Consider the following 25,438-nt stretch of genomic DNA (forward strand, 5'->3'; position numbering starts at 1 on the left):
GAAACACGTAAGCCATCCTGAAGTCCCAAGGTGCTGTCAGAGCATCTATCAGGACTGCTCCTGGATCCCTGGATCTGGACCCGTAACGAGGAAGCTTGGCGTTCTGTCGAGACGCCATGAGATCTATCTCTGGTTTGCCCCAACGTCGCAGTATTTGGGCAAAGACCTCCGGATGAAGTTCCCACTCCCCCGGATGAAAAGTCTGACGACTTAAGAAATCCGCCTCCCAGTTCTCCACTCCCGGGAAGTGGATTGCTGACAGGTGGCAAGAGTGAGACTCTGCCCAGAGAATTATCTTTGATACTTCCATCATAGCTAGGGAGCTTCTTGTCCCTCCCTGATGGTTGATGTAAGCAACAGTCGTGATGTTGTCCGACTGAAACCTGATGAACCCCCGAGTTGTCAACTGGGGCCAAGCCAGGAGGGCATTGAGAACTGCTCTCAATTCCAGAATGTTTATTGGCAGGAGACTCTCCTCCTGACTCCATTGTCCCTGAGCCTTCAGAGAATTCCAGACGGCACCCCAACGTAGAAGGCTGGCGTCTGTTGTTACAATTGTCCAGTCTGGTCTGCTGAACGGCATCCCCCTGGACAGATGTGGCCGAGAAAGCCACCATAGAAGAGAATTTCTGGTCTCTTGATCCAGATTCAGAGAAGGGGATAAGTCTGAGTAATCCCCATTCCACTGACTTAGCATGCACAGTTGCAGTGGTCTGAGGTGTAAGCGTGCAAAGGGTACTATGTCCATTGCCGCTACCATTAAGCCGATTACCTCCATGCATTGAGCCACTGACGGGTGTTGAATGGAATGTAGGGTGCGGCAAGCACTTTGAAGTCTTGTTAGCCTGTCCTCTGTCAGGTAAATCTTCATTTCTACAGAATCTATAAGAGTCCCCAGGAAGGGAACTCTTGTGAGTGGAACGAGTGAACTCTTCTTTTCGTTCACCTTCCATCCATGTGACCTTAGAAATGCCAGCACTAACTCTGTATGAGACTTGGCAGTTTGAAAGCTTGAAGCTTGTATCAGAATGTCGTCTAGGTATGGAGCTACCGAGATTCCCCGCGGTCTTAGTACCGCCAGAAGAGCACCCAGAACCTTTGTGAAGATTCTTGGAGCTGTAGCCAATCCGAATGGAAGAGCCACAAACTGGTAATGCCTGTCTAGGAAGGCAAACCTTAGGTACCGATAATGATCTTTGTGAATCGGAATGTGAAGGTAAGCATCTTTTAAATCTACAGTGGTCATGTACTGACCCTCTTGGATCATAGGTAAAATTGTCCGAATAGTCTCCATCTTGAACGATGGAACTCTTAGGAATTTGTTTAGGATCTTTAAGTCCAGGATTGGTCTGAAAGTTCCCTCTTTTTTGGGAACCACAAACAGATTTGAGTAAAACCCCTGTCCCTGTTCCGATCGTGGAACTGGATGGATTACTCCCATTAACAAGAGCTCTTGTACGCAGCGTAGAAATGCCTCTTTCTTTGTCTGGATTGTTGACAATCTTGACAGATGAAATCTCTCTCTTGGAGGAGAGTATTTGAAGTCCAGAAGGTATCCCTGAGATATTATCTCTAGCGCCCAGGGATCCTGGACATCTCTTGCCCAAGCCTGGGCGAAGAGAGAAAGTCTGCCCCCCACTAGATCCGATCCCGGATCGGGGGCCCTCAATTCATGCTGTTTTAGGGGCAGCAGCAGGTTTCCTGGCCTGCTTGCCCTTGTTCCAGGACTGGTTAGGTTTCCAGCCTTGTCTGTAGCGAGCAACAGCTCCTTCCTGTTTTGGTGCAGAGGAAGTTGATGCTGCTCCTGCTTTGAAATTACGAAAGGAACGAAAATTAGACTGTCTAGCCTTAACTTTGGCTTTGTCCTGAGGCAGGGCATGGCCTTTACCTCCTGTAATGTCAGCGATAATCTCTTTCAACCCGGGCCCGAATAAGGTCTGCCCTTTGAAAGGTATATTAAGCAATTTAGACTTAGAAGTAACATCAGCTGACCAGGATTTTAGCCACAGCGCCCTGCGTGCCTGAATGGCGAATCCTGAATTCTTCGCCGTAAGTTTAGTAAGATGTACTACGGCCTCCGAAATGAATGAATTAGCTAGTTTAAGGACTCTAAGCCTGTCCGTAATGTCGTCCAGAGTAGCTGAACCAATGTTCTCTTCCAGAGACTCAATCCAGAATGCCGCTGCAGCCGTGATCGGCGCAATGCATGCAAGGGGTTGCAATATAAAACCTTGTTGAACAAACATTTTCTTAAGGTAACCCTCTAACTTTTTATCCATTGGATCTGAAAAAGCACAGCTATCCTCCACCGGGATAGTGGTACGCTTAGCTAAGGTAGAAACTGCTCCCTCCACCTTAGGGACCGTTTGCCATAAGTCCCTTGTGGTGGCGTCTATTGGAAACATTTTTCTAAATATCGGAGGGGGTGAGAACGGCACACCGGGTCTATCCCACTCCTTAGTAACAATTTCAGTAAGTCTCTTAGGTATAGGAAAAACCTCAGTACTCGTCGGTACCGCAAAATATTTATCCAACCTACACATTTTCTCTGGTATTGCAACTGTGTTACAATCATTCAGAGCCGCTAACACCTCCCCTAGTAATACACGGAGGTTTTCCAGTTTAAATTTAAAATTTGAAATATCTGAATCCAGTCTGTTTGGATCAGAACCGTCACCCACAGAATGAAGTTCTCCGTCCTCATGTTCTGCCACCTGTGACGCAGTGTCTGACATGGCCCTAATATTATCAGCGCACTCTGTTCTCACCCCAGAGTGATCACGCTTACCTCTTAGTTCTGGTAATTTAGCCAAAACCTCAGTCATAACAGTAGCCATATCCTGTAATGTGATTTGTAATGGCCGCCCAGATGTACTCGGCGCTACAATATCACGCACCTCCCTCTGAGCGGGAGATGTAGGTACTGACACGTGAGGCGAGTTAGTCGGCATAACTCTCCCCTCGTTGTTTGGTGAAATGTGTTCAATTTGTACAGATTGACTTTTATTTAAAGTAGCATCAATACAGTTAGTACATAAATTTCTATTGGGCTCCACTTTGGCATTGCAACAAATGACACAGGTATCATCCTCTGAATCAGACATGTTTAACACACTAGCAAATAAACTTGCAACTTGGAAATACAATTCAATTAGAATAATATTAAAACGTACTGTGCCTTTAAGAAGCACAGAAGATCTATGACAGTTGAAAATTAATAAATTGAAACAGTTATAGCCTCAATCCTTGTAAACAACACAACTTTAGCAAAGGTTTAATCCCATTAGCAAAGATAACAAATTCTGAAAGCAGGAAACAAATTACAGAATAAACGTTTTTTATCTCAGTCAAACTACAATTCTCACAGCTCTGCTGAGAGAAATTACCTCCCTCAAAATAAGTTTTGAAGACCCCTGAGCTCTGTAGAGATGAACCGGATCATGCAGGGAATACAATGAGTTGCTGACTGAAATATTTGATGCGTAGTAAAAGCGCCAAAAAACGGCCCCTCCCCCTCACACACAGCAGTGAGGGAGAACAGAAACTGTCAGAAAACAGATTAAGCAACTGCCAAGTGGAAAAATAGTGCCCAAACATTTATTCACTCAGTACCTCAGTAAATGAAAACGATTTTACATTCCAGCAAAAACGTTAAACATAATCTCTAGTTATTAAACAGCTTTATGTATTTCTTACAGTGTAATTCTAGTGAAGTACCATTCCCCAGAATACTGAAGTGTAAAGTATACATACATGACATTATATCGGTATGGCAGGATTTTCTCATCAATTACATTGTCAGAAAATAAAAGCTGCTACATACCTCTATGCAGATTCATCTGCCCGCTGTCCCCTGATCTGAAGTTTACCTCTCCTCAGATGGCCGAGAAACAGCAATATGATCTTAACTACTCCGGCTAAAATCATAGCAAAAACTCTGGTAGATTCTTCTTCAAACTCTGCCAGAGAGGTAATAACACTCCAGTGCTATTTTAAAATAACAAACTTTTGATTGAAGATATAAAACTAAGTATAATCACCATAGTCCTCTCACACATCCTATCTAGTCGTTGGGTGCAAGAGAATGACTGGGAGTGACGTAGAGGGGAGGAGCTATATGCAGCTCTGCTGGGTGAATCCTCTTGCACTTCCTGTTGGGGAGGAGTAATATCCCAGAAGTAATGATGACCCGTGGACTGATCACACTTAACAGAAGAAATAATGTCATTGTAGGAGCCGAATGAACCTAGTTAGCCCCACTACGTGACACTGACAGTTAGCATTTCACATTGTCCCTTGAAATACCCTGTACCACCAAATGAAATCAGGTTTAAGCTGATAGGCAACTCCTACAGCCCCCTTCTGAGTTAAGATTGTCCCAGAATAAAATAGCTGTACATACCTGAAAGCTGAACGAACAGCATGATCAGTCCCACATTCAAGAGGTTCTGAGGTTCCTTCCTGTAAAGCAGTGGAGACATACCGGGCCTTAGTTACAATATGCTAAGACCATCATCTGAAGGGCAGCACACATCATGGGAGGCACAGAGAAAATAGGATTCCTCCAGTTCCCATTGCTTTGAAGCCACCAGATGCTTCACTTTTTAGTAACTGAAGAGACTGATCTGGTCTAGGCTACACCCTAACACAAAGTAGCACACTTAGGAACTATACAAAAAATAATAAACTCTTGATTGAAGAATCAAAACTAACACCTCACTTTACCTCTTCGTATCACTAACACAGGCAAAGAGAATGACTGGAGTGGGAGGGAAGGGAGGAGCTATATATACAGCTCTGCTGTGGTGCTCTTTGCCTCCTCCTGCTGACCAGGAGGCGATATCCCATAAGAAAGGATGAAATCCGTGGACTCGTCATATCTTGTAAAAGAAAAGTATATTAATATAACTGAAATAAGGAGCAGTCTGCAGAAGATTAGATACAAGGTAATCACAGAGGTAAAAAGTATATTAATATAACTGAGATTAGGGAGCAGTCTGCAGAGGTTTAGATACAGGGTAATCACAGAGGTAAAAAGTATATTAATATAACTGAAATAAGGGGGCAGCATGCAGAGGCTTAGATACAAGGTAATCACAGAGGTAAAAAGTATATTAATATAACTGAGATAAGGAGCAGTCTGCAGAGGCTTAGATACAAGGTAATCACAAAGGTAAAAAGTATATTAATATAACTGAGATAAGGAGCAGTCTGCAGAGGCTTAGATACAAGGTAATCACAGAGGTAAAAAGTATATTAATATAACTGAGATAAGGAGCAGTCTGCAGAGGGTTAGATACAGGGTTATCACAGAGGTAAAAAGTATATTAACATAACTGAGATAAGGGGGCAGTCTGCAGAGGCTTAGATACAAGGTAATCACAGAGGTAAAAAATATATTAATATAATTGAGATAAGGGGGCAGTCTGCAGAGGCTTAGATACAGGGTAATCACAGAGGTAAAAAGTATATTAATATAACTGAGATAAGAGGAAGTCTGCAGAGGGTTAGATACAAGGTAATCACAGAGGTAAAATGTATATTAATATAACTGAGATAAGGAGCAGTCTGCAGAGACATAGATACAAGGTAATCACAGAGGTAAAAAGTATATTTATATAACTGTGTTCGATATGCAAAGCTGGGGAATGGGTAATAAAGGGATTCTGTATCTTTGTAAACAACAAAAATTTGGGTGTTGACTGTCCCTTTAAAAATATACGTTCATGATGATTATTCAGTACATGCTATTAAAAAAAAACTTTTAAATGTACTTATTTCATCTCCTTTATTTATACTTAGCTGTTTTCCATGAGAGCATACTGAGGTAGGCTCAGCGGGTGTGCTCATGTCTTGTGCACTCTATGTATAATGTTACAACCATTGTTGAAAACACAGCTGCCGCATAGGTCTTAAGACGTGCACGCTCCTGAGGATACCTTAGTTTGCTCTCATTGATAGGAGTGTATTTTCAACAAAGAACAGAAGTAGATCGGATTTTTTAACATTGTACGCTCCATCCGCATCATGAAAGTTTCATTTTGACTTTCATGTGTTTAAAATAAAATCGTAAGCTCATGGATGGGTCTAATACTGTGTTTTTTTGTGTCCCATTGTTGTGCCCAGAGGACTGGCGATGAAAAACACTGGTCTAATATATATCGGTAAGGCTAAGGGAATAAGCATTTCTCTTCCCTTCTGTTAGCTGAGGAAAAAACAAAGGGGGATCGTATGGAGATGATCTTCTGATAACTTGTTACTTATATGATCAGTATGGGGGTCTGCAGACATTTTTACATGGGGAGAAAAAAGTATAAAATAAATAAAATGGGTGACGTGCAGCAGGACAGAGTACACGTGGGCAGGACATCATTTATACAAGGCCGTGGCTTGTTGGCATAGAAAGACCAGTGGGTTCAGTTCCCTTATCTTACCCCCCACCCGACACAAATGATGGTCACTTATAGCTGGTCCTAATCTGTATACTATAATTGTAAGTAGTACATTAATGTCCCATTTTAAAATAAAACCTCAGAATAAGATTAGTCAGCAACTGTGAATAAGACGGTGATTGTTGCGCGTTAGTCCCGTACCATCTGTGACCTGTGAAATGTACGACAGCAGCTCCTGTTGTCTGGCCGCATCCGCCACTGATAGTGAATATAAAGGGAGCTCTTCCTCAAACGTCTGCACCATTTCTCTAAGCAAACCGATGACAGTGGACTTTGGCTAAAAAAAACAAACGTATTATGTTCAGACATGTGAGTATGAAAAGGAGAGATTTATAAAAATAGTTTAAAAAGGACAGACTACCTGAAGAAGTTTATTGTTTAAAAAGATAGAAAATCCCTTTATTACCCATTCCCCAGTTTTGCATAACCAACACAGTAATATTAATATACTATTTACCTCTGTGATTATCTTGTATCTAAACCTCTGCAGACTGCCCCCTTATCTCAGTGCTTTTGACAGACTTGCCTTTTAGCCAATCAGTGCTGACTCTTAAATAACTCCATGGGAGTGAGAGCAATGCTATCTATATGACACACATGAACTAGTGATGCCTAGCTGTGAAAAACTGTCAAAATGCACTAAGATAAGATGCGACCTTCAAGGGTTTAGAATTTAGCATACGAGTCTACCTAGGTTTAGCTTTCAACAAAGAATACTAAGAGTACAAAGCTAATTGGAAAGTTGTTTAAAATGTCGTGCCCTATCTAAATCAGCAGCTCTACAACAGGTCAAAAGAAGAAAAAGTAATATCTGCTGGTACTGAAGAAAAGGTTGTATTGTAAATGGCACAGCAAAAGTTCCACGTCATAAAACTACCCCTATTATCCTGAAGTTTAAAGCGATGTCTCCTTTTTACTTTAAACTTTGCTTGCTTAAATTTCACAATATTTAATTAAATAAAGGGACAAGATAATATAGTGAGGATTCTTAAAGTGATGGTAAACTCTCCCCTTTATAAAATCAGATGCGGAATGTTAGTGATATTTTAGATGTAGTTTAATTCATCAGATGTAATGAAGTTGCGCTTATAATTTACTTTTTAATATAGATATGAAATTCAAATTCCATGCGCTCTGCCGGCCACTTCAAAAGTAAATTTTTCTGTGAGAGAACGGTTTGAACTGTTTTCCAATGAGATCTAGTGCCATATGGGGAAAGTGCTGATTGGATAACAATTCAAACCGTTAGTTCACAGAAAAATTTGAAGTGATCGGCAGAGTCTGGGGTATTTGAACTTCATATCTATATTAAAAAGTAAGTTGTAGTGCAACTTCATTACAATTGATAATATAAACTCCATCTTAAATATCAATAACATTCCGGATCTGTTTTTATAAAGCGGAGAGTTTACCATCACTTTAAGGGGAAAAAATGGGAAAAGAATATTAGCAAACTTTATTCTAATTTAGAAGTAAAATAGTCCAAACGGACAGATTTCCTCTAGAATTATATTGTGAATTAACTAGAACTATAGTTTTGTAGTCTCTTACCCGATATTTATTATAAGATTATTAATACTTCCTTATATGAACATGGTCTAGATTTCAGTTAAAGTATTTTTAAAGATTCTAGTAAACACATGGTCCATAACTTACGTTGTAAATAGTCTTTTTTTACTGCAATTATTAAGTTATATTTTAAGGGTATGCAATTGTATTTTTTCTGGCAAACCTTCTTTAATTAAAAGGGACACGGTTCTGTTGCTGAGATAGAGAAGAACTTCAGACTTCTAATTATTCATATCCTTGAGAAATAGTAGTTCTAGCTTCACTGAGCATACGTCATCAATGATGAAACTGGCTTCCTTCAATCACGGCGTGGCCTCACGAGATGGATGCTCTGGGGGGGAAGCCGTGATTGGAGGAAGCCGATTTCGTCATTGGTGACGTATTTACAGAGAACCTACAGGCGGGGGATGCCGATCCGGCTTTGAAGAAGTAAAAGGTATTTGTAAAAATATGGTGCAATGTAAACTTTCATCAATGAAAGTGCCCCTGTTTTTAATGGTATAATTTAAAAACCGGGCACTAATTGATGAAAGTTTAAATTCACTTTAAATGTGTATGAGGGTATGGTTGTTTTTTTTGTAAAATAAAGTATCGAGTGATTGAATGTTATCAGTTTTATTATCTTTTTCAATATTACTGTTCTCAGTTTTTAATTGATTGTGGGGACAGCATCCTTTTTTTTGTTGATTATTTCAGCTTAGTTATGTAAGTATTCTGTTTGATGTTTTCTTCACGCCTTTAACCCCCATTTTTGGATTAAAGTTATAACTAGCGCCTTTTTTTCATACATTGTTTCCATATATTCGCACCTGCAAAGCCTGAGGTGGGTCCCCTGCACTTGGGATTACCAAGGATGTTAAAATGTTGTAAGCAACTGCTCATTTACCTTTTGATGTCAACTAAACTAGCTATTGATAGGAAGAAGACTAATCCTCCTGCTTTCTCCCAAGTCCGAGCCATTATGAAAACTGTTAAAGTTATGGAACTGTATGCATTTAGGGCCCAAAATAAAATTGACCTTGGTCCACAATGTTCCTGGACAGAACAGATACTAATCTAGTGTGGTTGGAAGGTTACGTCATCCGAATCTCTGTGTTTTGTTAGGGATTTTTTTTCTTTTTATTGCGGGGGTTCCTCAAGTTATTTGAAAACATTGGTCTGATCTCAGTGCCTTCTCATCATAATGTATCTGTGATATATTTCTTTCTTTCCAAAGGCAGGGAGAGTCCACCACTTCATTCATTACTGCTGGGAATATCAACACCTGGCCACCAGGAGGAGGCAAAGACACCCCAGCCAAAGGCTATAAATACACAGGACAGTATGGGAAAAATTTCCCACTGGGACCATTATACCGCTACGCAGCTGATATTCAGCTTCACGCGGTTTCTCTTCTAGCTGGGGGCGGTCTCTAGATGCACACCATGTGACAAGGGCACAGTTTTTCGCTGAGGCTGGTTGGAAGTTTGCGCCTGCGTAACAATCAGCATACAGACTCACGCTTGTCTAGCTAGGAGGGTAGAGGTGCCTCGCAAAAAGATTTTAATTTTAGTTTTTTTGCATTAATAATATTGAGACCCTATACCCGCTATGGAGGATTCTGAGATTAAACCCTCAGAGGGTTCTGTTCCAGCAATTACGGTGACAAATGCATGTTTATATGGTTTGCCCACCTGCACAATTCTGTTCTGTCTGCTTATGTTCTGTGTTAAAGACTAAGAAGGGGTCTAAAGCTGGTTTATCCCCTGGTACTTTTAGGCGCTCTTAGCATTCTACCTCTCAGGACTCTGTTGTCCGTGAGATACCTATTCTGCATCCGCAGTCCTCTATGACACAGGCAGTGCCCTGCGGTGCTCCTTTATCTCCGGCTGGAGGTAATTTTTTGCCAGCAGATTTTACTTCACAGCTTCAATTTGCGGTATCGGCTGCATTAAACGCTTTGCCTATCTCTGGAAAACGGAAGAGAAAGGCTAAGGTGTTAGGGGTTCACACCTCTTTTCAGTCTGAGTTGGCTAGTTTGTCTCACCTTTCTGAGGATTATCTAACGTCGGAAATTAAATCTCCTACTCCTGAGGAACCAAATTTTAGGTTTAAGGTTGAACACCTTCGCTTGTCTACCCTAGAGGTTTTCGGACGCTAAGCTTCCTGAGGAACCTATTATCCCTAAATTAAATAGGGTCTATAAGGAGAGGAAGGTTCCTGAAACCTTCCCAGTACCCGTACAAATGGCAAAAATTATTTCAAGAGAATGGGAAAAGATTGGAACTTCTTTCTCCCCTTCTTCTACCTTTAAGAAGCTGTTTCCGGTCCCTGAATCATATTTAGAGTTATGAAACTCTATCCCTAAGGTAGATGGGGCCATTTCTACTCTCACCAAGCATACTACTATTTCTCTAGAGGATAGCTCATCTTTTAGAGAGCCCATGGACAGGAAGTTGTAATGCTATCTAAGAAAGATGTTTCAACATATGGGCCTCCTATTTCAGCCAGCGGCCGCTGTAGCAGCAGGTGCTGCTACCTACTGGTGCGTTTTGTTGTCCAACTAATTGAAGTCGAATCCCCCATGGAGTGGAGGATATACAGGACAGGAATAAGGCTCTCAAGATAGTCAACTCCTTTATTTGTGATGTTAATATGCAAATTGTCAGTTTGAATGCTAAGGCTTCAGGTTTTGCAGTTTTGTCGCATAGGGCTCTTTGGTTAAAGTCTTAGTCCGCAGACATGGTTTCTAAGACCAGACGTCTTGTGGCAGCATGTCTATCCCTTCAGACCATGCTAAATCCTTCGGTGGATCAGTGCATACAGGTAATTGGTCTCATGGTGTCCTCCACAGACATTATTCCTTTTGCTCGATTCCATCTCAGACCTCTACAACTATACATGTTGAGGCAGTGGAAAGAAGATCACCTAAACCTGTCTCATCAAATTGTTCTGGACAATCTGACGAGAGACTCTCTCTCTTGTTGGCTTTGTCAAGATCACCTGGCCCTAGGCACATGCTTCTTGAGACCATCCTGGGAGACTGCGACTACGGATGCCAGCCTCTCAGGCTGGGGTCCCAAGAGGGCTCAGGGGACGTGGTCCCGAGAAGAATCATCTCTTCCGATCAATATCTTGGAGCTTCGTGCGATTCACAATGCTCTAAGGGCATGGCCCCAGCTCTGTTCTGCCCGGTATATAAGATTTCAATCAGACAATATTACCTCTGTGGCTTACATCAACCACCAGGGAGGAACAAGGAGTTCACTAGCAATGATAGAGGTGTCCCAAATTCTTCAATGGGCAGAATCTCACAACTGTCTTATTTCCGCGATCCACATCCCGGGGGTGGACAACTGGGATGCTGACTTTCTCAGTAGACAATCCCTTCACCTGGGGGAGTGGGCTCTCCACCCCAAGGTGTTCTCCTAGATAACTCTCAGATGGAGGGTTCCAGATATAGACCTCATGGCTTCTCGTCTCAATACCAAGCTACCCAGATACGGATCGAGATCGAGGGATCCTCAAGCGGAATTGGAAGACGCATTAGTGGTTTCATGGAGGTTCAATCTCATATCTTTTTCCTCCATTGACCCGTCTTCCTTGAGTAGTGGCTTGCATCAAACAGGAACAGGCTCCGGTGATACTGATAGCACCATCGTGGCATCGAAGGACTTGGTTTGCGGACCTAATAATAATGTCCTCCTCCCCTCCGTGGAGGTTACCTTGTCGTACAGACCGTCTGAGCCAGGGTCCTTTCCTACATCAAAATCTCGATTTTCTGAGACTGACTGCGTGGAAATTGAACATTTAGTCTTATCCAAGAGAGGTTTTTCTGATAGTGTGATAGACACTTTGATCCTGGCTCGCAAGCCGGTCACTCGCCGTATTTACCACAAGGTATGGCGTACTTACCTTCATTGGTGTGAGGAACACAATCTTCCAAAGCACAAGGTGAATGTTACCAGAGTCCTATCCTTACTGCAAGATGGTTTGGAGAAGGGTCAGATTTTGGCCCTGTCGGTCTTACCGCACAAGAGAGTAGCGGATCTTCCAGACGTGCAGTCCTTTGTTCAGCCTCTAGCTAGAATCAGGCCTGTGTTTAAACCTGTTGCTTCTCCTTGGAGCCTCAACCTTGTTCTTCGTGTCTTGCAGCAGGCTCCGCTTGAGCCTATCCATTCTGTTGATCTTAAACTTCTATCCTGGAAGGTTTTGTTTTTTTGGCGATCGCTTCGGCTCGCAGAGTTTCTGAGATTTCTGCCTTACAGTGTGATCCGCCTTACCTTATTTTTCATGCTGATAAGGCGGTTTTACGTACTAAATTAGGTTTCGCAACATCAGGAAATTGTTGTTCCGTCCCTTTGTCCTAATACTTCTTCCTCGAAGGAACATTTGCTCCACAATCTGGACGTTGTACATGCCTTAAAATTCTATCTTCAGGCTACTAAGGATATCAGGCAATCCTCTTCCTTGTTTGTGTTATACTCTGGTAAGCCCAGGGGTCAGGAGGCCACTGTGACTTCATTAACTTTCTATCTGAGAAGTATCATCCGTTTGGCTTATGAACAGCCTCCTGAGAGGATAACGGCTCATTCCACTAGAGCAGTATATTCTTTCTAAACTTTCAATGAAGCTTCTATGGATCTTTACATAATTTTTAAAAATTCTATAAATGTAATGTTTCTGCTTCGGTGGAAGCAGCTTTTGGGATTAAAGTGTTACAGGCTGTGGTGCCCTCAGATTAGGATCCACCTTTTGCTCTCATTTTTATTCATTCAGTGTCCTCTGGAGCTTGAGTATTGGTTCCTAACAGTAGTGAATAAAGTCGTGGACTCTCCATGCTTTTGGAAAGAAAACAAAAAGGAAATTTATGCTTACCTGATAAATTTGTTTCTTTTACGATACGATGAGTCCACGGATTTCATTCTTACTTGTAGGATATCGCCTCCTGGTCAGCAGGAGGAGGCAAAGAGCACCACAGCAGAACTGTATATATAGCTCTTCCCTTCCCTCCCACTCCAGTCATTCGACCGAAGTTAGGAAGAGAAAGGAAAAGCCAAGGTGCAGAGGTGAATGAAGTTTAACAAAAATAAAAGAACTGTCTCATAAAAACAGGGTGGGCCGTGGACTCATCGTATCGTAAATTAAACAAATTTATCAGGTAAGCATAAATTTCCTTTTCTTTTACAAGATACGATGAGTCCACGGATTTCATCCTTACTTGTGGGATACAATACCAAAGCTATAGTACACGGATGAAACGGGAGGGACAAGACACGGAACCTAAACGGAAGGCACCACTGCTTGAAGAACCTTCCTCCCAAAAACAGCCTCAGACGAGGCAAAAGTATCGAATTTGGAAAAAGTGTGAAGAGACGACCAAGTTGCAGCTTTGCAAATCTGTTCAACAGAAGCATAATTTTTGAATGCCCATGAGGAAGCCACAGCTCTAGTGGAATGAGCCGTAATTCGTGCAGGAGGCTGTTGTCCAGCAGTCTCATATGCAAACCGAATGATACTCTTCAGCCAAAATGAAAGAGAGGGAGCCGTAGCTTTCTGACCCCTATGCTTCCCAGAAAACAAAATAAACAGGGAAGAAGATTGACAAAAATCCTTAGTGGCCTGCAAGTAAAACTTTAAAGCACGGACCACGTCCAAATTATGTAACAGCCGCTCCTTCTTAGAAGAAGGATTAGGGCACAAGGAAGGAACAATAATTTCCTGATTAATATTCTTATTAGAAACAACCTTAGGAAGGAAACCAGGTTTGGTACATAACACCACCTTATCAGAATGGAAAATAAGACAAAGAGAATCACATTGTAATGCTGAAAGCTGAGAAATTCTGCGAGCAGAAGAAATAGCAACCAAAAATAAAACTTTCCAAGATAACAACTTAATATCTATGGAATGCATAGGTTCAAACGGAACCCCTTGAAGAACATTAAGAACTAAATTCAAACTCCAAGGAGGAGCAATTGGTCTAAACACAGGCCTGATTCTAGTCAGAGCCTGACAAAAATATTGAACATCTGGAACATCTGCCAGACGTTTGTGTAGCAAAATAGACAAAGCAGAAATCTGTCCCTTTAAGGAACTGGCGGACAACCCCTTCTCTAATCCCTCTTGGAGAAAAGATAAAATCCTGGGAATCCTAACCCTACTCAATGAGTAGCCCTTGGATTCGCACCAATAAAGATATTTACGCCATATCTTATTGTAATTTTTTCTAGTAACAGGCTTACGTGCCTGAATCAAGGTATCAATGACCGAATCGGAGAACCCTTGCTTAGATAAAATCAAGCGTTCAATCTCCAAGCAGTTAGCTGCAGGGAAATTAGATTCGGATGATGGAAGGGTCCCTGAATGAGAAGGTCTTTCCTCAATGGAAGCTTCCATGGTGGCTAAGATGACATTGCCACCAGATCGGCATAGCAAGTTCTGCGAGGCCACGCAGGAGCGATGAGGATCACCGAAGCCCTCTCCTGTTTGACTCGAGCAATCACCCTGGGAAGGAGAGCAAATGGAGGAACACATAAGCTAGGTTGAACGACCAAGGCACTGCCAAGGCATCTATCAGTTTGGCCTGGGGATCCCTGGACCTGGACCCGTATCTCGGAAGCTTGGCATTCTGATGAGATGCCATAAGATCTAACTCCGGCCTGCCCCATCTGAGAATCAGGTTGGCAAATACCTCCGGAAGGAGTTCCCATTCCCCTGGATGAAAAGTCTGTCTGCTCAGAAAATCCGCCTCCCAGTTTTCCACACCTGGGATGTGGATTGCCAACAGATAACAAGAGTGAGCCTCCGCCCACTGAATTATCCTGGCTACTTCTGACATCGCTAAAGAACTCCTTGTTCCTCCCTGATGATTGATGTAAGCTACCGTCGTAATGTTGTCCGACTGGAATCTGATGAATTTGGCCGAGGCCAACTGAGGCCAAGCCTGAAGTGCATTGAAAATTGCTCTCAACTCTAGGATATTGATGGGAAGTAGAGACTCCGATCAAGTCAACACACCCTGAGCCCTCAGGGAGCTCCAGACTGCTCCCCACCCCATCAGGCTGGCGTCCGTTGTCACTATCACCCACGAGGGTCTGCTGAAACATGTCCCCTGGGACAGATGATCCAGCGACAACCACCATAGGAGAGAGTCCCTTGTCTCCTGATCTAGAACTATTTGAGGAGACAAATTTGTATAATCTCCATTCCACTGCCTGAGCATGCACAGTTGCAGAGGTCTGAGATGAAAACGAGCAAACGGAATGATGTCCATTGCTGCTAACATCAATCCAATTGCCTCCATGCACTGAGCCAGTGACGGCCGAGGATTGGACTGAAGGGTTCGGCATGTATTCAGAATCTTTAAAGGGACAGTCAAGTCCAAAAAAAACTTTCATGATTTAAATAGGGCATGCAATTTTAAACAACTTCCCAATTTACTTTTATCACCAATTTTTCTTTGTTCACTTGGTATTCTTAGTTGAAAACTAAACCTAGGAGGTTCATATGCTAATTTCTTAGACCTTGACGACTGCCTCTAATCTGAATACATTTTGACCACTAGAGGGCATTAGTTCACATGTTTCATATAGATAACATTGAGCTCATGCACGTAAAGTGACCTAGGAGTGAGCACTGATTGGCTAAACTGCATGTCTGTCAAAAGAACTGAAATAAGGGGGCAGTCAGCAGAGGCTTAGATACAAGATAATTATAGAGGTAAAACGTGTATTATTATAACTGTGTTGGATATGCAAAACTGGGGAATGGGTACTAAAGGGATTATCTTTCTTTTTAAACAACAAAAATTCTGGTGTTGACTGTCCCTTTAACTTTCTGACTTACGTCAAAAAGATCTTAATGGATAGAGAGTCGATTAGAGTTCCCAAGAAAGGAACCCTTGTCTGTGGAACAAGTAAACTCTTTTCTATATTCACCTTCCACCCGTGAGTCCTTAGAAAGGAAAGAACAATGTCTGTATGAGACTTCGTTAGCTAAGACGACGCCTGGATCAGAATATCGTCCAGATAAGGCGCCACTGCAATGCCCCGCAGTCTGAGAACCGCCAGCAGAGACCCCAGAACCTTTGTGAAGATTTTGGGCGCCGTGGCCAGACCAAAAGGAAGAGCCATGAACTGAAAATGTTTGTCCAAAAATGAAAAACTGAGGAACTTGTGATGATCTTCGTGGATAGGAACACGTAGATATGCATCCTTTAGATCCACGGTAGTCATACATTGACCCTCCTGGATCAATGGAAGAATAGTATGGATAGTTCCATCTTGAAGGATGGAACTCTGAGGAACTTGTATAGACTTTTGAGGTCTAGAATAGGTCGGAACGTTCCCTCTTTTTTGGGAACTACAAAAAGATTGGAATAAAACCCCTGACCCTGTTCCTGTACTGGGACAGGACGTATTACTCCCATGGAAGCAAGGTCTCCTACACAACGTAAGAACGCCTCTCTTTTTACCTGGTTTGCAGATAATCTTGAAAGAAGAAACCTTCCCCTGGGAGAAGTTTCTGAACTCCAACTGATATCCCTGAGACACAATTTCCAGTGTCCAGGGATCCTGAACATCTCTTATCCAGGCCTGGATGAAGAGAGAAAGTCTGCCCCCCACCAGATCCGGTCCCGGATCGGGGGCCGACCCTTCATGCTGACTTTGTGGCAGCAGCAGGCTTCTTGGATTGTTTACCCTTGTTCCAGGACTGGTTGGGTCTCAAAGTGGACTTGGTTTGTGAATAATTCTCTTCCTGTTTAGCGGAAGAGGAAGAGGGAACTCCCTTGAAATTTTGAAAGGCATGAAAATTACTCTGTCGCCCTCTCTATTTGGACTTTTTATCCTGAGGGAGGAGATGACCCTTTCCTCCCGTTATGTCAGAAATGATCTCCTTCAAGTCAGGCCCGAATAGGGTTTTCCCCTTGTAAGGAATAGCCAAAAGCTTAGATTTGGATGACACATCCGCAGACCAAGATTTTAACCATAAAGCTCTGCAAGCTAAGATGGCAAACCCTGAAGTCTTAGCCGCCAATTTAGTAATCTGCAGGGAAGCATCCATAATAAACAAATTAGCTAACTTAAGAGCTTTATTTCGATTCGGTATCTCTTCCAAAGGAGTCTCAGTCTTAAGAGACTCTTCCAGAGCATCAAACCAATAAGCAGCCACAGTGGTGACTGTGACAATGCAAGCCGCAGGTTGCAACAGGAATCCTTGATGAATGTAAATTTTCTTAAGCAGACAATCCAATTTCTTATCCATAGGGTCCTTAAAAACGCACAACTATCCTCAATAGGAATAGTAGTACGCTTGGCCATAGTAGAAACAGCACACTCAACTTTAGGGACCGTCTGCCAGGAATCTCTAATAGTGTCGGCTATAGGAGGAGAGAATGGAATATCTGGTCTCTCCCAGTCTTTTGCAATAATCTCTGAAGTCCTCTTGGGGACTGGAAAGACATCCGAATAAGATGGGACTTCCAAATATCTGTCCAACTTACTCAATTTCTCTGGAGGGACCACTATAGAGTCACAATCATCCAGAGTAACTAACACCTACCTCAGTAGTAAACGGAGGTGCTCAAGTTTAAACCTGAAAGAAACTATGTCAGAGTCAGTCAGAGGTAAGACACTCCCTGAGTCAGACAGTTAACCTTCTGAAAGTACCGCAGTACTCTCCAACTCAGATCCCCGGGAGGGTACGTCCGTAATCGCCATCATAGAATCAGAGGCAGAATTTACTACATAATTGTCCTGTCTTGAACGCTTGCCGTGCGATATTAGCTAACGCATCAGAAAGAGTAGAGGACATCACTGCAGCTATGCCTTTTAATGTAAAAGCTGCAGATACTGGAGAAGTACAAGGTCCCGCTTGAGCGGGGGATAAGGGCTGTGACGCTTGGGGAGAAAGCTGCGGAATGCTCTGCATCTCATCTGTAGACTCTTGAGAAGCATTCAACTTAGTCACTGATTTGTCAAAAACAATCTTGTCTCTAAAATGCAAGGCCCTCTCAATACATGAGGGACAAAAAGGAGCAGGGGGTTCCACAGTGGCATCCAAACACATTGAAAATGCTACAGTTTGGATATCGTCTGCATCCATTAGAAAAGAAAGCAAGAAGCAATTTGGTCTGAAAAAATTTGCACTAAATTTGTACCTAATTGCATAGAAAAAAACAGCAGCACAGATTATTTTAAACCTTTAAAAAATAAACAGGCATAAACTGTCAGAGCCTGAAAGGGTTAACAAGCACAGATTATATGAAACCGGGCAGCTACTGTGCCTTTAAATATGTATCAATGATGTGAAAAAAGCAACAATCAAAAACAGTCTGTTTAGAATTTATTTCAGCACCTCGCCACAGCTCTGCTGAGGCCCCTACCTGCCCCCACAGTCTTCCGACCACACTCGACAAGGAACCGGAGGAATCTGACAGAAAATGCTTAAGACCGCTCATGTGCACTAGTAACCATGCGGTCTTGGCGTGAGTTTAGTCTATCCAGCATCCTAACAGCGCCCCAAAGCAAGTCCCGCCCATCGTGGACGCTGCATCGGCCGTAACTCCGCGCGGCAAAGAACTTCTATATTCTGTGAAGTTCACCGCGCGGCAATAAAAAGCCGGTTCTTAACCCCTGCTACAGTCTGAAAGTAACACAGACCAAAAAAAAACATGCAGCTGTAAACCGAAGTCCTATGCAAGAACTCCGGTAATCACTCCAGCGTCTAACACAGAGGCACCATAGCCCTAAGCATTCACACTGCAGCTATGTTTTCAGCTCCTGTATTAAGCCCCATACGTAGGATCACAATAGGTATAACATTAACCTCTAATGTAACCCCCTCTTGTGACACACACACATAGTTACAGAACAGCCCTTTTACTTGTTGCCAGGGCTCATGTTCCAACAGCTTATAATGACACAGTCCCTTCTGAGTTAGCCAGTGTCCCAGAAAATAAAAGACTGCACTTACCTCAGTGCTGATTAACAGCATGAGAAGGTCCACAGGATCAAGAGGTCTTCTCCCTCCAGCAGCTCTGTGGACACAAAGGGGCCTTAGTTAATATCTGCTAAGACCGATCAGTATACAAAGGGCAGCACTAGTATGGGAGGCACAGTGTGGGTAAAACCCCACCAGTTCCCATTGCTTTAAAGCCACCTGTAGCTCTACTCTAGAGGCTGACAAGGAATACGGCTACACCCTATAGAAAAATAGCACACTTTGGTACCATTTTAAAAATAATAAACTCTTGATTGAAGAATCTAAACTAACACCCCACTTTACCTCTTCCTATCACTAACACAGGCAAAGAGAATGACTGGAGTGGGAGGGAAGGGAGGAGCTATATATACAGCTCTGCTGTGGTGCTCTTTGCCTCCTCCTGCTGACTAGGAGGCGATATCCCACAAGGATGAAATCCGTGGACTCATCGTATCTTGTAAAAGAAATTAATGCTTACCAGATAAATTCCTTTCGTTTCTGGAAGGGAGAGTCCACGACCCCTCCCATAATATTTGTATGCGGCTTCCCTTTATTTTTTCTTCTGGCACCTCAATAACCTAATGTTTCTCCTGCTTTTCCTGTGGGAGGGATATTTATAGCCTTTGGCTGGGGTGTCTTTGCCTCTTCCTGGTGGCCAGATGTTAATATTCCCAACAGTAATAAATGAAGTCGTGGACTCTCCCTGCCAGGGAAGAAAGGAATTCATCTGGTAAGCATACATTTTGTTTTTCCTTATTTGTTTGGGCGTCATTATAAGTGGTCCAATAAGTGGTCTGGTATTTGCTAGTCTGACCTCCTTGATATTACGTGTTTTAGTTGAAGTGAGACACTTTATAGTTGACTGGAGTTTTTTTATTTAAAAAAAGGTTTCATTTAACTCATTTACTGGTTTTTGAGAATATCTTTAGTGTCTCTCAAGTCTACATTATTGTTACATTTCGCTAAAACCTCAAAACATATTAATAAAGAATAGCACATGCTTACGTGACTCCAGTTCTGTAGGTAAAGAAGATATATCCTTCCTTCTACGTCTATGTGTTTCCCAACTCGAATGCCCATATTTTCAGTTGGCTTCAGGAAACAGAGAGGTGGAGCAAACGGGTGGGAGTCTAGGATCCAGAGACATATGGGTATGTTGTACAAGTTTCCTGATGATCAACAAAGGACACGAAGTATCAGCTCAATACACATGAGTAAGGACTTGGTTCATGTTGCCATTTCATTTAAAATCTCAAGTTTTAAACCATCACAATTGTATTTGTGTTGTATAAGTTGTTTTTGATATCATTAATAGGGACACGAAGCCCAAAATCTTTCTTTCATAATTAATGTAAAGAATACAATTTAAAAAAAATTCCAATTTACTTTTATTATCTAATTTTCTTGATATCCTTTGTTGAAAAAGCAGCAATGAACTACTGGGAACTAGCTGAACACATCGAGTGAGCCAATAACATGAGGCATATTTGAGCAGCCACCAATCAGCAGCTTGTGGGCCTACCTATGTATGCTTTTCAACAAAGGATACAAAGAGAAAATAACAAATTTCATAGTTGTTTAAAATGCTATGTTCTATCGGAATCATGAAAGCAAAAATGGGTTTTATGTCCCTTTAAAACACAGTCTCATTTTGAATATTTAAAATATAAATAAATATGTCAGTGACTCAAAATACAAAGCATCCTGGCGCCTCAACAAATTGTCCCGTGCCAAGAAGTCTGAGCATACTTTTGTTTCCATACGTTTTCTGCAACATTAAGTTTTCATAGTTACCCTGAAACTTCATAGGAATCGTCCCTGTAAGGTTTAACAAATCTTTCTGTGATCCATCTTTAAAAGCTGAAAGAAAATAAATAAATTTATATAAAGATGTACAGTTTTACCGAATATTTCATAAGAAAAAGCGTAAGACAAATGGACTCTGCCCTCTGTGCTATACGTACTGTAAGGGTCAGAATTTGTCACAACAGAGAACTGGCAGCTACAGCTTAAAGGGACAGTCTACAACAGAATTGTTATTTTTTTAAAAGATAGATAATCCCTTTATTACCCATTCCCCAGTTTTGCAAAACCAACACTGTTATATTAATATACTTTTTACCTCTGTGATTACCTTGTATCTAAGCCTCTGCATGCTGGCTCTTATCTCAGTTATATTAATATACTTTTTACCTCTGTGATTAGCTTGTATCTAAGCCTCTGCATGCTGGCTCTTATCTCAGTTATATTAATATACTTTTTACCTCTGTGATTAGCTTGTATCTAAGCCTCTGCAGACTGCTCCTTATCTCAGTTATATTAATATACTTTTTACCTCTGTGATTACCTTGTATCTAAGCCTCTGCAGACTGCCCCTTATCTCAGTTATATTAATATACTTTTTACCTCTGTGATCACCTTGTATCTAAGCCTCTGCAGACTGCCCCTTTATCTCAGTTATATTAATATACTTTTTACCTCTGTGATTACCCTGTATCTAAGCCTCTGCAGACTGTCCCTTATCTCAATTATATTAATATACTTTTTACCTCTGTGATTTCCTTGTATCTAAGCCTCTGCAGACTGCCCCTTTATCTCACTTATATTAATATACTTTTTACCTCTGTGATTACCTTGTATCTAAGCCTCTGCAGACTGCCCCTTTATCTCACTTATATTAATATACTTTTTACCTCTGTGATTACCTTGTATCTAAGCCTCTGCAGATTGCCCCCTTATCTCAGTTATATTAATATACTTTTTACCTCTGTGATTACCTTGTATCTAAGCCTCTGCAGACTGCTCCTTAGCTCAGTTATATTAATATACTTTTTACCTCTGTGATTACCTTGTATCTAAGCCTCTGCAGACTGCTACTTATCTCAGTTATATTAATATACTTTTTAACTCTGTCATTACCTTGTATCTAAGCATTTTCTGACAGCTCCCTGATTATGTTATGTATATGGCTCACATAAACTAGCACTCTCTTGTTGTGAAAAGCAAATAAATAACATGCAATAATAGGCTGTCTATAGTGGCTTAGAAACAGGCAGAAAAGTAGAGGTTTAAATGTTATAAAGTATATTAATGTAACAATGTTGGTTGTGCAAAGCTGGGGAATGGTTAGTAAAGGTGTTATCTATCTTTTACACATAACATTTTTAGTGTAGACTGTCCCTTTAAACCAAAACGCAGTGAATATCCAGCACCAAGACAGATAAGCGCCGCTGTCCAGCCCAGCGCCAGAGCTCAATCAGTAAAACCAATAACTCTAGATATAGAAAACACAACGCTTCGGACTACATGCCCTTCTCACGATAAAGTAGCAGCGCTGCTGGCATTACTGGGAACTACAGCTTAAAGGTTTCATCTAATGCTCCAAATAACTTGGTCTTACTATGTGTTAATTTTCAGCACTTGGTTTAAAGGGATATGAAACCCAAAAATGTTTTGTCTTTGATACGGACGGGGCATAACATTTTTTTTCCCAATTTATTCTTCTATTATAAAATTTGCTATCTTAAATGATTTTCTTTGCGAAAGAAGAGATACCTAGGTAGGTCTGCAGCACTATATGGCAGGAAATAGCGATCCCAACTAGAGCTATTGCTGCCATATAAGTGTCCGATATCTATATATACTCTTAAAGTGACATTATACACTAACTGTTATAGAACTGCATGTAATAGACACTACTGTACAGAATATGTACAGATACTGATATAAATATACAGTATACACTAAATGTCATGTAACTGCATGTAATAGACACTACTATAAAGAATATGTACAGATACTGATATAAATATACAGTATACACTAATTGTCATATAACTGCATGTAATAGACACTACTATATAGAATATGTACAGATGCTGATATAAATATATAGTATACACTAATTGTCATATAACTGCATGTAATAGACACTACTATACAGAATATGTACAGATAATACAGTATACACTAATTGTCATATAACTGTATGTAATAGACACTACTATACAGAATAGGTACAGATACTGATATAAATATACAGTATACACTAATTGACATATAACTGCATGTAATAGACACTACTATACAGAATATGTACAGATACTGATATAAATATACAGTATACACTAATTGTCATATAACTGCATGTAATAGACACTACTATACAGAATATGTACAGATACTGATATAAATATACAGTATATACTAATTGTCATATAACTGCATGTAACAGACACTACTATACAGAATATGTACAGATACTGATATAAATATACAGTATACACTAATTGACATATAACAGCATGTAATAGACACTACTATACAGAATATGTACAGATACTGATATAAATATACAGTATACACTAATTGTCATATAACTGCATGTAATAGACACTACTATACAGAACATGTACAGATACTGATATAAATATACTGTACAGTATATACTACTAATTGCCATATAACTGTATGTAATAGACACTACTATACAGAATATGTACAGATACTGATATAAATATACAGTATACACTAATTGTCATATTTGACACACAAGGATAACAAGGGCACTATATAGGCAAGCTCCTCACTGGTTTCAATTGCTTTAAGATACTGTATTTAATTGTAGTATCTTTATTCTATATTCCTTTTGAGGAGTGGTGCTAGCATCTGATACTGAACTTGCAGAAAAATTGGGATGTTTTCCCAGGAAAGAAATGCTGTGTAGCACTCTCTGCCCAGACTGGGGTAGAGCCACTAGTACCTTTTAAAATTTAACTTTTATTTTCCACTTTAAAAAGAATGGGTGAACACGAACAAATTAAAATATCTCTATCTCTGAATAGCTAGTATCAAATATTTCTGGTTGCTATTGAATTATTCAAGTAACCGTCTGTCTTTGATATTTTTATGTATAATTTTGTTAGATCAGTCGGTACTTTGTTATATTACTCAAATCAGGTTGCTCAAAACCTTGTAATGGGTGTCTGTTGTGTTTAGCTGCCTCTTATATTTTCCGAGGCTTGTATTAGCGTGAAGTTGGATGGGCTTAAGCCTGAGTGATGGCAGGGGTTATCAGGTTTTATTCACATTTATGTGTGGATCTTGGTAGTGGTTATATAATTTGAACTCTATTCTGCTTTATTATACAAGTGTATATATGCCAATATTTGGGTATCTCTTGTATGCAGAATTATTTTTATAAGTTCCACTCCTATTTTACATAAATTGTGCAAGCATATACACTAAATCTGTTTTTTTCTTTGTAAATAGAATAATCCCTTATTTTTATTACATGTATTTTTTGTGCACACTTGATTCAATAAAGACACCAATATGCCCGGATTTTGGCTAATAATTTTGTCTCAGACCTACTGTTCACAGTCTTTCTTTCTATATATATCTCCTGTTTATTATCAATGGTGGGCTTATTGTATATCTATCTCTCAGTCTCCTTCCTTGTTAGGCACTCGGGGACTATTTTTATTTATAGTTTCAGCTTCCACCTGAGATTTCTCTCTCTCAAAAATGCTTTAATTCTTTATCTTGAGTATGTTCCCGGGTGGGCATACAGATTCTATGTCCATATAATCTAAATTGTTATGTTGTTTGTATATCACACCTATGGTACGGTACTGCAGTGTTACTTTAAGTGCACAGTGTTGCCACAGTCTGATTCTATATTTTTGCTCGAAATTCAGGCATTAATTATCTTTGTAGTAGAAACTTTATTATTTGTTTTTACTCTTATATCGCACATATTCTATAATTCTGAAGTGTAATTATAGTGTCACAATTATACACCACTTTAAATCTGTTTCTTTGTTGAGGACTCAGATTTTTATGATTATCGATATAGTTCACCTCTGAGTTCGGTTTTCACTCAATACTCATAATAGTAACTATTGCTTATATGTAACAGTGCCTATTAGTTATACTTTTGTGTGAATCTTCGGTACTCTGTCTTTATAAATTACTTATGATAATATTCCCTGACTGCCGCTCTACGCTGTTTTCACTACAGCTGAGTATGGCGGTTTATCGCTAATACAGAGTTTGGTTCGGTTAAGAATTTGTTAGCACCCGGTACCTCTACTTGATTGGGCCCCCTTTGTGACCCTGGTACAGTTATACTAGGATTGTGCGTTTAGATAAGGTTACCCCTGAATTCTATTTTGGTTCTTGTCAGGATTGCCCCTTACACGCTAACACACATTCACGCAATATTGGCTATATTTCCCATTACTTGTTTGATTATGCGCTATTAGAGATAGATTGATTTAAAACACATATATCACACTTTAGTGGGACCCCATTGTCCCACTCAACCCCCCTGACGCGTTTCGCCAGTTACGGCTTTATCAAAGAGATACCCAAATATTGGCATATATACACTTGTATAATAAAGCAGAATAGAGTTCAAATTATATAACCACTACCAAGATCTGTCCTGA

General features: G+C 40.7%; 1 protein-coding gene across 2 annotated transcripts in view; it reads right to left on the reverse strand.

Annotated features, from left to right (window-relative positions):
- UEVLD (UEV and lactate/malate dehyrogenase domains) overlaps positions 1-20,846 on the reverse strand; it is a gene marked incomplete at its 5' end in the record, with an annotated part of 160,996 nt that extends 140,150 nt beyond the window's left edge. For both annotated transcript variants that reach the window (XM_053720668.1, XM_053720667.1), the window contains 3 exon segments: positions 6,594-6,729; positions 19,992-20,155; positions 20,781-20,846. In XM_053720668.1, the coding sequence (XP_053576643.1) occupies positions 6,594-6,729; positions 19,992-20,155; positions 20,781-20,846 (366 nt within the window).
- Positions 20,847-25,438: the final 4,592 nt, after the last annotated feature.

This window comes from Bombina bombina, chromosome 7, assembly GCF_027579735.1.
Source record: "Bombina bombina isolate aBomBom1 chromosome 7, aBomBom1.pri, whole genome shotgun sequence".
Lineage (NCBI taxonomy): Eukaryota > Metazoa > Chordata > Amphibia > Anura > Bombinatoridae > Bombina > Bombina bombina.